A 12,860-nucleotide genomic window follows, 5' to 3' on the forward strand; every position below is an offset into this window, starting at 1 on the left:
GACCACACATTCGCTCCATAAGACGCACAGACATTTCCCCTTAGATTTTATGGAGCGAAAAATAGGTGCTGGTTTAGCACCTTGGTGGCTCTTCTTGAGGCAACGTGATTTACAGGCACACAGAAAGCTCTGAAAGGTTCCTGTTGCAGATTGATGTTGAGTCTTCAGCTCGCCCGCTTATTGCTTTCTGCAGCTTTTGCAAATCCTCCATAGCCAGCCGGATTCAGCGCAGCAGATTTCTCAGCAGCGTGGCTGGCAGGAGACGTTGGCGAGGCTCTTCCTGAAAGAGAACGCCGAGGTCCGGAACGGTGCGAGGGAGAACAGGAACGACTCTGCCAAAGAGGGTGAAAAACACGCTCTGGGTAAGGAGTTTCAGAAACACTCTTCTTCAAAGGCCGACGGGGGAGACGCTACCAGTTTTGCATCTGTCAACGGTTCCTGCGATCGGTGGAGCCTAGAAGACAGCAAGCCTGGCGTGATGCTCGATGATCCCACCGGGGCAGAGATGTCCTTCATGGCTGAGGACCAAGATGAGCTGTGGCAGAAGAACCCTTCTCACCTGAGCTTGGACCTCTCGAGCGTTGACTCCTACGAACTGGGCGACGGTGGGAGTCAGATGGTGGACAGCCTGCCCAGCACCCCTTCGCCTGTCGAGAACACCAAAACATTCTCTGGGCATCTTGAGAAAGACCCAAACGCAGCGGCAGAGGTGGCATTCCCGGCAGATCTCTCATTATTTGAAATTCGTGAGGTAATGTGTTCGTCCTGCTTCCGGGCAAACTTTTGTGGTTGGTCCCATTGCCCGCCCATCCAGTTTAGTTTTAAAAATTACTGTAATTTTCCGTGCATAGGACTAGGTTTTTTTCTTTAAAAATTATGCTAAAAAGTGGGGGCATAGCTGTCAACGTTTCCCCTTTTTTAAGGGGAATTCCCTTATTCCGAATAGGATTCCTCGCAAGAAAAGGGAAAAGTTGACAGCTATGAGTGGGGGTCGTCTTATACTTGGATAGTCCATAGGGTGGACGTTTGATTGGTTGCTGCCGCAGCTGTCAGCGGCTATTGGGCATGTGATTGGTTGCTGCCTTAATAGCTGAGGCTGATTGGCTGACATGACAATTGGGTGGGCGATTGGCAGCTTCTGCTGGCTAGGGGACAGACGAGAGGCAGATTTTGCGATGCGTGCGGGTGAGCGATTTTCGGCAATCCCCCCTAAAAAAAAGCTCAATAACCCTGGGTAATCCCCCCCCAAATAAGCTCGACAACTCTGTGTCATCTCTCCCCATTTTCTTCACTTTGAATCCCCTTATACATGGGGGCATCTTATACACGGAAAAGTACGGTAATCAGAATTCTTTCACAGTTAAACTTTTAATGAAAAGAGAGAAATAATGCGTGTTTATTCGGTTTTGCTCAAAAGATTTCAAGATTTGTGCTTTTCACATGGCTTTGCCACTGCATAGTAGGCAAATCCAGCACAAGTTGATTTTCTGCTGTCCCTGAATAGTTCACACTATTGTGGTTTTCACTGCTTGGTTAATTACCTTTTCTTTTTATAGTGTATCTTTTAATATGATTGGATGCTATTTTGGGCGCTTGTCAGCTAAAACAAGAGAGAGGGGGGGGGAGAGAGAGAGACCATAATTTCTAAAATAAGTACATATGCCCGCAGTCCCTGTTCCAAAGGATAAGACTTGTTAGGTACTCATAGTAATAATATTATAATTCCTTAAAATACACGATTGTTTCCATAGGCATGTGAAGAAGATCTCATACATTTACTCACTGATGCCCTGCTTTGTGTGATGTGGAGAGGCATAGAAAGATCTGACGATGCTGCTTGGGTTGAGAGGGGGCAGGTTTTTTCTGCCCTCACCAAACTGGGGATATCCAATGAGCTGCTACGGCCAACGGATGAAATAAAACTCAAGTGAGTTTATTTTAATAATTTATACACACACACACACACACACACACACACACATATATACTGCCCCTTGCCCAAAGGCCACAGGTCAGTTTTGTTGTTGTTTAGTTGTTTAGTCGTGTCCGACTCTTGATGACCCCATGGACCAGAGCACGCCAGGCACTTCTGTCCTCCACTGCCTCCCGCAGTTTGGTCAGACTCATGCTGGTAGCTTCGAGAACACTGTCCAACCATCTCGTCCTCTGTCGTCTCCTTCTCCTTGTGCCCTCCATCTTTCCCACCATCAGGGTCTTTTCCAAGGAGTCTTCTCTTCTCATGAGGTGGCCAAACTACTGGAGTCTCAGCTTCACGATCTGTCCTTCCAGTGAGCACTCAGGGCTGATTTCCTTCAGAATGGAGAGGTTTGATCTTCTTGCAGTCCATGGGACTCTCAAAAGTCTCCTCCAGCACCATAATTCAAAAGCATCAATTCTTCAGCGATCAGCCTTCTTTATAGTCCAGCTCTCACTTCCATACATCACTACTGGAAAAACCATAGCTTTAACTATACGGACCTTTGCTGGCAAGGTGATGTCTATGCTTTTTAAGATGCTGTCTACAGCATAGTGAATAACACAACGTATGCACAACATGTGTCCATACAAAGCTAAAAGACCAGCTGTATCAGCTGATTCTTCCATGCTAAGCAAAGAGTTGAGAGAGTCTTTGCAACCTGAGAAACAAGGTGTGATTCGTTTTCTTATTCCGGCGCCTGTATTGTAATTGGAACACAGTTTCGTGTGTCTGGAATTAACTTCACAGAACCTCTAACTCCTATTATTATTATTATTGTTGTTGTTGTTGTTGTTGCTGTTTTTCCATCTGCCTGTCTCAGGAGACAATGGAAGAATCAGAGCATTGGAGAGTTAGCATGCCTGCTGTGAAATGTTTTATTGCAGTCGGGGCAGATGAAGATGTTATTACTGATATATTATTTACCCGCCCTTTGCCCTGAAGCCCCAGGCTGGGTTACAGTATTTGAAACAAAAATTTTAAAAGCAGTTTAAAACACCTCCCCCTAGCAAGAAATACGGCGGCAGCGCTAGATACATAATCAGGTCCTTGTTCTCTGAAATTCATAATGTCCGCTTCCTTTGAATAACACGTTTCCTCTTTTAACTTAGCTTGCTAGAGAAGATGTTGGAATGGGCAGTCACGGACAACAGAGACACTAAATCTCTTCCAGTGTACGCAGAAAACGCCTTCCGGCTCCTGCTTGTCGTGCAAGATTTCCTGCAAGCGGAAGGGCTTGTTAATTCAAGTCTGTGGACGGAAAAGGTAGGAATGAATCTGTAAAAACAAGATACAGGTTGTCGGGTGGCTGCTTATGCCCTTGCGTCCTGCCTGCAGACTTCAATAATAATAATAATAATAATAATAATAATAATAATAATAATAATAATAATAATAATAATAATTTTTATTTATACCCCGCCCTCCCCAGCCAAGGCCGGGCTCAGGGCGGCTAACAAGCAATAATAAAAACAAGTTGATTAAAATACAATTTAAAAGATTAAGATAAAACATTAAAACATTAGGATGCAGTCTCTTCACAGGAGGAGAAAGGAAAAAGAAAGAGGGGGAGGGAATCAAATAGGCACCAAGCCAAAGGCCAGGCGGAACAACTCTGTCTTACAGGCCCTGCGGAAAGAGATCAGATCCTGCAGGGCCCTGGTCTCATGAGACAGAGCGTTCCACCAGGCCGGAGCCAGTGTTGAGAAGGCCCTGGCTCTGGTTGAGGCTAATCTAACTTCCTTAGGGCCCGGGACCACTAGGCTGTTGCCATTTATGGACTTTGAGGCTCTCCGTGGGGCATACCGGGAGAGGTGGTCCCATAGGTACAATATATGTATCTCTGTTCCTCTGCTTAAATGCTTTTTTAAAAAACAACAAAAAACACCATAACGTGTCTTCTCCTTCCCCTGTGATTTTGGAATGGTGTTTCTCGTAGCTCTTAGAAGAGTTGGTGACTCTCATGGATACCTTGTCCGTCTGGTACTCTTCTGGCCCAGAGTATGTGAAGTTCTACCAAGTGCAAGTCCAGATGCTGCTTGGATTCATTGGACAGGATAATTTGCAGGTTTGTTGTCGTGTGTATTGTACAGCGTGCAGCTGCTGCAATGCGGAATAGTGCTAGCAACATCCAGGGTCTGTATCATAGCTGTCAACAGTCCCTTATTTGGCGGGAAAGTCCCTTATCCCGGCGCCGTGTCCCGCTGCTGTCCCTTATTGATGATGTCCCTTAAATTTCCCGGGTTTCAAAGGAAGCAGCTCCTCTCCCTCCCTCCCTGCCGGCCAGGGGGGAGGGAGGCTCCAACTGGGTTGCTTGGCTGTGTTGCTCACCCAATAAGGAGTCTTAAGAACGACTGGGGGGTGGAGCTTGCATGCCTTGTGCTGATCAAATCGGCCGCGTTGCCTGGGGACTCCCCTTTGCTCAGCGCTTCCCAGCGGAGAGGTGACGGTGATTTTCCTTGCTGCATCCCCTTTGCTGGGTTGCTGTGCTGTGGGAACCACCGCTTGAGGCTTCGTTTGGCTGCTGGCTGGGCTTTCTGCCTTTGGCTCGGAGGGGCTCAGAAGCCGAACATACCTGTGCTAGGAAAATCCCTTATTTTGGCTGCTGATCCCTTATTTTCGAGGCTGCTGGTCCCTTATTTTCAAATCTGTAAGTTGACAGCTATGGTCTGTATAGCGTGTTGAGAATTAGATTTAATTTGCCATTCTTCTCTGGTTGGGACTTTATTAAACCGTTGGATTGTGCCGAAATGGCAAAACTGTCCGGAAGGCTCCGAAACCAAAGACTACCAAAACTTGAACAAAGAATGCGAAAAATGTATAATTTATCTTGGAGACCACTGCAAACAGATGAAAACGTTAGCAGGATTTCAAAAACACTTATAATGTAGCAAGTATTAGGGAGATAATGGTGTTATATAAAATTGGGACTATTGAAAAATATGCAGTAGAAAAGGTTAACAATTGGACCCATGGAGGAGAAGGTGGGAGGTCCAGAGATTCAGATGAATCTTTAAATGTGGATGTGTATAGTTGTATTGTTATAATTTTATACTGGTAAAATCAAAATTATTTATAAAAAAAGAGTATTAGATTTAAAGTGGGTAGGAGAATACAAGTGAGTTTATTGTGATGAGAATAGGCCATTGTGAGCCTCGAACTCCCCTTTCTTTTTCATTTCTTCTTCTGCAACAAGAAGTTTCTCTTTGTCGTTTTGGCTCAAACGACAGTTTGCTGTTCTCTACAAAGGAACGAAATCGCTTTGGGGAAATTGGGGGACACGTTGGCTGATGTGGTTGCCCCCTCTCTGCCTCCCCCCTCAGGTTTGCGCAATGGCTGCAGCCAAGCTAAACACCCTCCTTCAGACCAAAGTGCTGGACAACCAACTGGAGTCCTGCTACCTCCTGGGAAGGCTGGAAGGCATTCTGAGCCGATCGATCAAGGAAAAGACAGAGACCTACTCCTTCCTTATCCCTCTCGTCCGAACGCTGGTTTCCAAAATATACGAGCTTCTCTTCATGGGCTTGCACTTGCCCTCCCTGCCTTCGACGAACGGGAGCCCTTCCTTTTTCGAGGACTTCCAGGACTATTGCAACACGGAGGAATGGCAGACTTATATTGCTAAATTTGTAAGTCACAAGGCCCTCCTTCGGCCGTCGTTTTTTCTTTCTCCTTGTGGCGATCACACAGGGCCCCCAGACGTTTCACGGTCTGTTGACCCTGTGCCACCACTGCGGTTGCTTTCTTCGCTGCCACCACCCCGTGGACACACGGAGTCCAGCCAGTTGTTAACATTAACAAATAATCAAGTTTATTTTTAAATGCAGGAACAAGCTTATGGTTTCAGTTAACTTTTCTTGCCTAAGATTTCTTAATCTTAGTTCCTAACAACTTCAAATTGATTATCCCCAACTATCTGTCTGACTCTGAAGTGAAGGCCCAAGACAGGTGTTGATCATTATGTGAGCTGCGCACAGGTGGTCTGAAGCGAGCTACCACCATTCCTGTGGAGCCTCCTTTTATTGAGACAAATATGCAAGCCAGGCAAATACATTTTGGGCTGTGACCTTTACACACCTTCCGTCCCGAGATTGTGGGGTGGTACAAAGCTATTTTGGCACCTGTTCCACAGCGTCATTTTCCCCTTGCACAGTGTATGACGTAGGAGACAAAAGGTCTCTAAGGGAAAAGGTTACAGACAGGACACTGCTGACTTCTGAGACTGCAAAAGGTCAGACATAGGTGGAACGATGTACCAGAAAGCTGTGGCTTGTCGGGGGGGGGGGTGTTTCCCTGCACCCCAAGGTCACGCATGCAGGCAGACGTGGCTGCCTGCTGGTGGGGAGTGTGCTCCTTCCGGACCCCACCCCCCACTCCCTGCGATATCCCTACATGACTCCACCTAACAATTCCTCTCACTCTCTCACAATACAACTCTACCAACCCACACCTAATCCTCCCTCTTCCTTCTTCACCTCCCAAACCTCAACTGACTTTCAAAACCTCCCACTCTAACTTTTACTCCTCCCTTGCATTCCCACTGGCCAATCACATCACACTCATTTAACCCTTTCCTTATGACCCACCTAGGAGTCAAACGCCACACTCCTGCACAGGAGAGAGGAGGCGTGTTCACTATAACCCTCTTAACCTTTTGTGCACCAGATCATTCCACACATGAAACAGTACGAACTCAGCACTTTCAGCGACGGCCACGAGCGCATGGCAGTATTTTGGAAGGATTGTTACGAGGAGCTAATGGTCAACATCCACAAACGAGAGCGGGAGCGAGGAGAAAGCAAGCTCAAATTCCAGGTGACCGTTCATTCCTTCCCAAGCAGAGCAGACACCGCAAGAGCTCTTCCTATGGCATCATTGCCTAGCCAGGAAGATCCCAATTTGGTCCAAGGTTGAGGGTGGCAAAAAAACCTCTCATGGGTAGTCAACCTGGTGCCCTCTAGATGTTGCTGGACTTACAAGCTAGTTGACCGCACCTCCCTTCCTCTCTGGCTGTTCTGACTGGGACTGGGGGGGATATACCGTATTTTTCGCTTTATAAGACTCACCAGACCATAAGACACACCTAGTTTTTGGAGGAGGAAAACAAGGGAAAAAATATTCTGAATCCCAGAAGCCAGAACAGCAAAAAGCGAAAGCAGCAATCCCTCTTGCTGTTCTGGCTTCTGGGATAGCTGTGCAGCCTGCATTCACTCCATAAGACGCACACACATTTCCCCTTACTTTTTAGGAGGGAAAAAGTGAGTCTTATAGAGCAAAAATACGGTAGTTCAAAACATCTGGAGGGCACAAGGTTGGGAGAAGGCTGCCCTAATCTTTGGCACCAAGGCTTGCTGAAGACACCTCAAGGCTGGTGGCAGATCCGTGAAATCAACTGGATCTCTTTTCCAGCCTTGGGAGTCTTTATTTGGAGGACGACTCAACGGAATTATTTTCTTCTGCTTTGCCTTTTGTTGTTTTGGAGAGTATTAAAACAGCCCCTTGTATAGATGTTTCCATGTCCTTTGACAACCCCTCTAGCATTTACAGTCGCAACTTGGATCCTGAACACCCTGGAACTCGGACATTTTGGTTCCCGAACTCCGCAAACCCGGAAGTGATTGTTCCAGTTTGCGAACGTTCTTTTGGAACCCGAACGTGTGATGGAGCTTCCACAGCTTCTGATTCGCTGCTGGAGCTTCCTGCAGCCAATCAGAAGCCGCGCCTTGGTTTCCGAACATTTTGGAAGTCGAACGGACTTCCGGAACGGGTTCTGTTCGACTGCCAAGGTACGACTGCATTTAAATGTTTCAACTTTCTCACCTCCAGGAGTTTTTCGTGGAGCCATTCAACCGACGGGCAAGGCAGGAAAATCTGCGTTACAACAGCATGTTGAAGCAGCTGAACAATCAGCACACGGCAACTCTCCGACAGTGGAGAGCTGCCAAACTGTACCTCACGAGTGAGCAGGGACCCTGGGCTGAAAGGTAGGTGGAGGGTTCCATTTTCTCTTGCTCCTTCAGGTAGCATTTTGAATCTCTTTGGAACGACTCTTCCCTACCAAGCTGGTTAGCTAAATATTCTTTTGATCCTATGTGTCTTGTACATTAAGGTTCGGACTACCCATGTGTGGCGATCACACAGGGTCCCCAGACGTTTCACCGTCTCTTGATCCCTGTGCCACCACTTTATTTATTGCTGCCACCACCCAGGCCCTACCTGGTACAATACGGAGTCCAGTCAGGGTTAAATTGGAACATAAACTTTTGTTTATTTATTGCAGTTTAACAAGTGTGTGGTTTCATAAATGGTATCGGTCAATTACAATCATGGGCTGCCTATCCAGACCTATAACTTCTGTTACCTACTCTCACTCACTAAACCACCTCTCAGATATTTACCGTATTTTTCACTCTATAAGACACACCAGACCATAAGACGCACCTAGTATTTGGAGGAAGAAAACAAGAAAGAAAAATATTCTGAATCTCAGAAGCCAGAACAGCAAGAGGGATCGCTGCGCAGTGAAAGCAGCAATCCCTCTTGCTGTTCTGGCTTCTGGGATAGCTGCGCAGCCTGCATTCGCTCCATAAGACGCACACACATTTCCCCTTACTTTTTAGGAGGGAAAAAGTGAGTCTTATAGAGCAAAAAATACGGTACTTGTCTTCCTAGCCCCTAACTATTCCTGACTCAGCTTATTTCACTACACTAACTCAACCTACCCACAAACTCTATCCCAATTTACTCCCACTCCAACCAACCTCCCAACGAACTCCTCCCTTTGCCTCTCCCAGAGCTGGTTTTATAGTCCCTCTGACTCCACCCCCCTGGGTTCTGATTGGGTAACCTGTTTAACTATTTCACCTCCAGCACTCTCATATGTTAACGTCACACCATGTAAAGCTTTGGCGTGTGGCTCATTTCCCAGCAAATAATTTCTGATGCACACGTTCCTGCGCACACATTCACTCACCCCTGAGCTTTATGATTTTCCTCCCTAGTTAATCCTTTTCACAGTTCAGTTATGCAAAGCCCCATGACCATTCTGGTACTTTCAACATATTGTGGAACCTAGGGCTTTGATGGATCAATACAAGATCTTGCCGGGAAAATGGGGACAGGGGATGGCCTCTTCTAACATATGGCCATGCTTGTCAACGTTTGGGTCTAAGGGTTTTTTTTAATGTGTTTTGTCTAATCGAGGACAGATTACCGTATTTTTCGTTCTATAGGACGCACTTTTTCCCCTCCAAATATTAAGGGGAAATGTGTGTGTGTCCTATGGAGCAAATGCAGGCTCCTTGGCTTCAGCGATAGCAACGCGAAGCCTCCGAAGCGCAGAGGGAGCGCTCCCTCCGCGCTCCGGAGGCTTCGCATTGCTTTCGCTGAAGCCTGGAGAGCGAGAGGGGTCGGTGAGCACTGAAGCCTCCGGAGCACAGCAGGAGGTTCCGCTGTGCTCCGGAGGCTTCGGGTTCCTTTTGCTGAAGCTGGGAGAGCAAGACTCTCCTGGCTTCAGCAGAGAGGGAAAGCTGCGCAGCGCCCCTTCAGCCAAACGGGAGGAGAAATGGAAGGGGCTCCGTTTCTCCTGCCGCTTCGCTGAAGGGGCGCTGAGCAGAGAGGGGGAGAATTTTTTTTCTTGTTCTTCCCCTCTAAAACAAGGTGCATCTTATGGTCGGGTGCGTCCTATAGAGCGAAAAATACGGTGCTTGCAGTCAGCAGACGGTTTATGCAATATGCTATATTTCATTATTTACAAGCATTTCATCTCTGCTGTGGTCGGGTGCGTCCTATAGAGTGAAAAATATGGTAACCTGTGACCTTCCAAATGCAGTTGATCTCCAATTCCCATCGCCCCCAGCCTGCTTGGTCAAGTAGAATATGTTGTAGTTTAACAACATCTTGGGGTCCACAAATTAGCCACCCTAGAGAATCCTACCTTCCCTGGAAGAATACAAGCCAAAAATGATGCTTATCAAAGACTTCTCTGCCCCAAATGCTAGGGAGTTCTTCAACACAGCTGGGGACTGGAGTAGATTACCTTTGGGGGAATCCCACCATGGAGAAGCAGGTCTTCCACAACTGTCGACAAACCATTGCTCAGGGCCTTAAGGGGCTGCAGCTTGTTTGTGAATTTTGAAATCCACCTGCAGCAATGTTTGTCTGTGGTTTAAAGCTTTTTCTTTCTTGTTTATTTTTGTTGGAAACTCTTGTAGCAGTTAAGTTCTGTGTCTGATGCATGTCAAATTATTTTGGGTATATTCCTTTCGCCAGGAAGCTAAATCGTATTCACTGGAAACTTTCAAATGTGGAAAATTACTCACGGATGAGGCTAAAGTTGGTACAAAATTACAATTTCAACTCTCATCAGGAGGCCAGTGCCCTAAGGGATAATCTAGGTGAGATCTAATACCTTTTTTTGAATAAATTTTATTTTTGCATTTTCTCTTTTACATATTTTTGCATTTTCTCTTTTACATAAACAAATGAATCAAATACATAAACATATAATCCCTTCTGACTCCCCCTCCGTCCCCCAAATCTTAATGTAATGATTACCCCCTCTGCATCTCTTTCATAATTCTATTCTTATAAATCCTTTGTCAGTCCATAGTTCAAATTTTTACTACAAGTTTTCTGTCAATCCTACCAATGTATGCAATTGTTTACAATAGCTTTTCAAATAAATTAGAAACCTTCCCCATTCTTTATTAAAGACTTCCTCTTCCTGATTTCTGATTCTCCCTGTAAGTTTTGCCATCTCAGCATAGTTCATCAATTTTGTTTAGTGTGTTTTATAAACTCGATTTTTTAAAATCTTAAAATAGTCTGATTCGTCTCTGATCTCTCCCCCCGCCCCTTTGACTTCAGGAAACTATGTAGTCTAAAATACGTCTGTGCAAATCAGTTTGTCGCCCCCCCCCCCGCATCCCTTGCAATGATTATAACAGTATAATATGAACAGAAGCCATGTGATTTAATAGGACTTTCGTGTGGTTAACTTCCTTCAGCGATATAAGTCTAGCAGAATGCAGCTAACTTTGTAAAATCTCGCTTTATCTACAAAGGAGTCCAGCAGGCACCGCCATCGAGCGAGGCTTTGCTTCTGGAGGCTGTGAAGCAAGTGAAAGTCAGCGATATGGAGGATGATATACTTGAACTACCAGATGAAGATCCAGCATCTAATACAAGCATGTATGTCGCAAAGCCTGGTGATCCCAGGGCTGGAATCTAAAGAGCTGCTTTGTTCTTGCCCAAGGGCGCAGTAGGATTTCCAATATAAATTTGATTTGAGTAGCAGATGGCCATGCCATTGTCACAGACACTCCCCCGCTCCAGGTCCCCTCTGTTTTCAGAAGTTATTTTACACGTGGGCACAAGGAAACTGCGCTCGTTTCTCTCTGGTCTGGGACAGAGGGTGGCGCTTGGGGGGGAATTGTCATCGCGCCACTCCTTGGTGTGTGGAGTGCCTCAGGGTGCGATACTCTCCCTGATGCTTTTTAACATCTTTATGCGCCCCCTCGCCCAGCTTGTCCGGAGTTTTGGGCTGGGTTGCCATCAGTATGCCGATGACACCCAACTCTATCTGTTGATAGATGGCCATCCTGACTCGGCCCCAGACACACTGACCAGATGTTTGGAAGCTGTGGCTGGATGGTTACGTGGGAGCCGGTTGAAGTTAAATCCTTCGAAGACAGAGGTCCTCTGGCTGGGGCGGGACGATATGGGATTGGGGGGGGGGCAACTCCCATCTCTTGCGGGGGCGCAATTAGTGCCAGCACCGTCTGTTAAGAGTGAGTGTAATCTTCGACACCTCCCTTTCCATGGAGGCACATAGATTGCAGCTATAACAAAGGCGGCATTTTTCCATCTCCGCCAAGCTAAGCAGTTGGCTCCTTATCTCTCTCGCCCTGACCTAGCCACTGTGATCCATGCGGCAGTCACCTCCAGACTGGATTATTGTAACTTGCTCTACGTGGGGCTGCCCTTGAGACTGAGCTGTTCCACCAGGCCTTTGGTCAGGGCACAGCCTGACTCCCTCCTTTGGCAATCTTCACAGAACTTTAGCCTAACGGTTGCCATCAATTTGATTTGAATTAATTTTATAATGAAATGATTTTAGAATGTTGTACTATTTTATTGTTGTTAGCCGCCCTGAGCCCGGCTTTGGCTGGGGAGGGCGGGATATAAATAAAAATTATTATTATTATTATTATTATTATTATTATTATTATTATTATTATTATTATTATTTCAAGAAGCAGAAACCCAGAGGTTGAGCGGAACTAATTTTGCAGGTCTTTTGGATGCCAGACCAAATGTCTCTCCAGAAAAGAATGGTTGGGTCTCTTCTGCCCAGTTGCATTGTAAATAAAAAGGTCCACTCTGTGTTGTTGTTGTTGTAATTAAAAATGTGACTTTAAGCTGATCAGTCCAGCGTTTTAAAGATTATTTTATGCATGATAAAACTGCCATTCAAAATATTGTTAGGCGAGAGCGCAAAGAGAGCTATGGGTAGGGGGAATAAAGAGTTGCATCTTCTGGAGCTCCCCGTTGATTCTAGCCTGTCATTTTGGTGTTCCTGCTGCAGGGATGAAAAAGAGGAGCAGAGCCAGAAAGAAAAACTTGTCCTCTCTGAAGACTGCGAACTTATTACAATCATTAATGTCATCCCCGGCAGGCTGGAGGTCACTACACAGCACATTTACTTCTACGATGGCAGCATTGAAAAAGAGGAAGGTGAGGCCTGCAATGTAACAACAGCGAGCATTGTGTGGACCGTTTTGCTGTATGCATTTTAACTTTGGAATTACCGTATTTTTTGCTCTATAAGACTCACTTTTTCCCTCCTAAAAAGTAAGGGGAAATGTGTGTGCGTCTTATGGAG

General features: G+C 46.1%; 1 protein-coding gene across 4 annotated transcripts in view; it reads left to right on the top strand.

Annotated features, from left to right (window-relative positions):
* NBEAL1 (neurobeachin like 1) overlaps positions 1-12,860 on the top strand; it is a 142,931-nt gene that overhangs the window by 92,991 nt on the left and 37,080 nt on the right. For all 4 annotated transcript variants that reach the window (XR_014007218.1, XM_081190962.1, XM_081190961.1 and 1 more), the window contains 10 exons: positions 194-751; positions 1,752-1,927; positions 3,088-3,241; positions 3,915-4,043; positions 5,299-5,604; positions 6,641-6,790; positions 7,802-7,959; positions 10,247-10,371; positions 11,041-11,167; positions 12,564-12,712. Coding sequence is in view for 3 of the 4 variants with exons in the window: in XM_081190962.1 (XP_081047088.1) it covers positions 194-751; positions 1,752-1,927; positions 3,088-3,241; positions 3,915-4,043; positions 5,299-5,604; positions 6,641-6,790; positions 7,802-7,959; positions 10,247-10,371; positions 11,041-11,167; positions 12,564-12,712 (2,032 nt within the window). In the remaining variant the exon portion in view is untranslated. The remainder of the gene's footprint in view (positions 1-193; positions 752-1,751; positions 1,928-3,087; positions 3,242-3,914; positions 4,044-5,298; positions 5,605-6,640; positions 6,791-7,801; positions 7,960-10,246; positions 10,372-11,040; positions 11,168-12,563; positions 12,713-12,860) is intronic.

This window comes from Podarcis bocagei, assembly GCF_964188305.1.
Source record: "Podarcis bocagei genome assembly, chromosome: 1".
Classification (NCBI taxonomy): domain Eukaryota; kingdom Metazoa; phylum Chordata; class Lepidosauria; order Squamata; family Lacertidae; genus Podarcis; species Podarcis bocagei.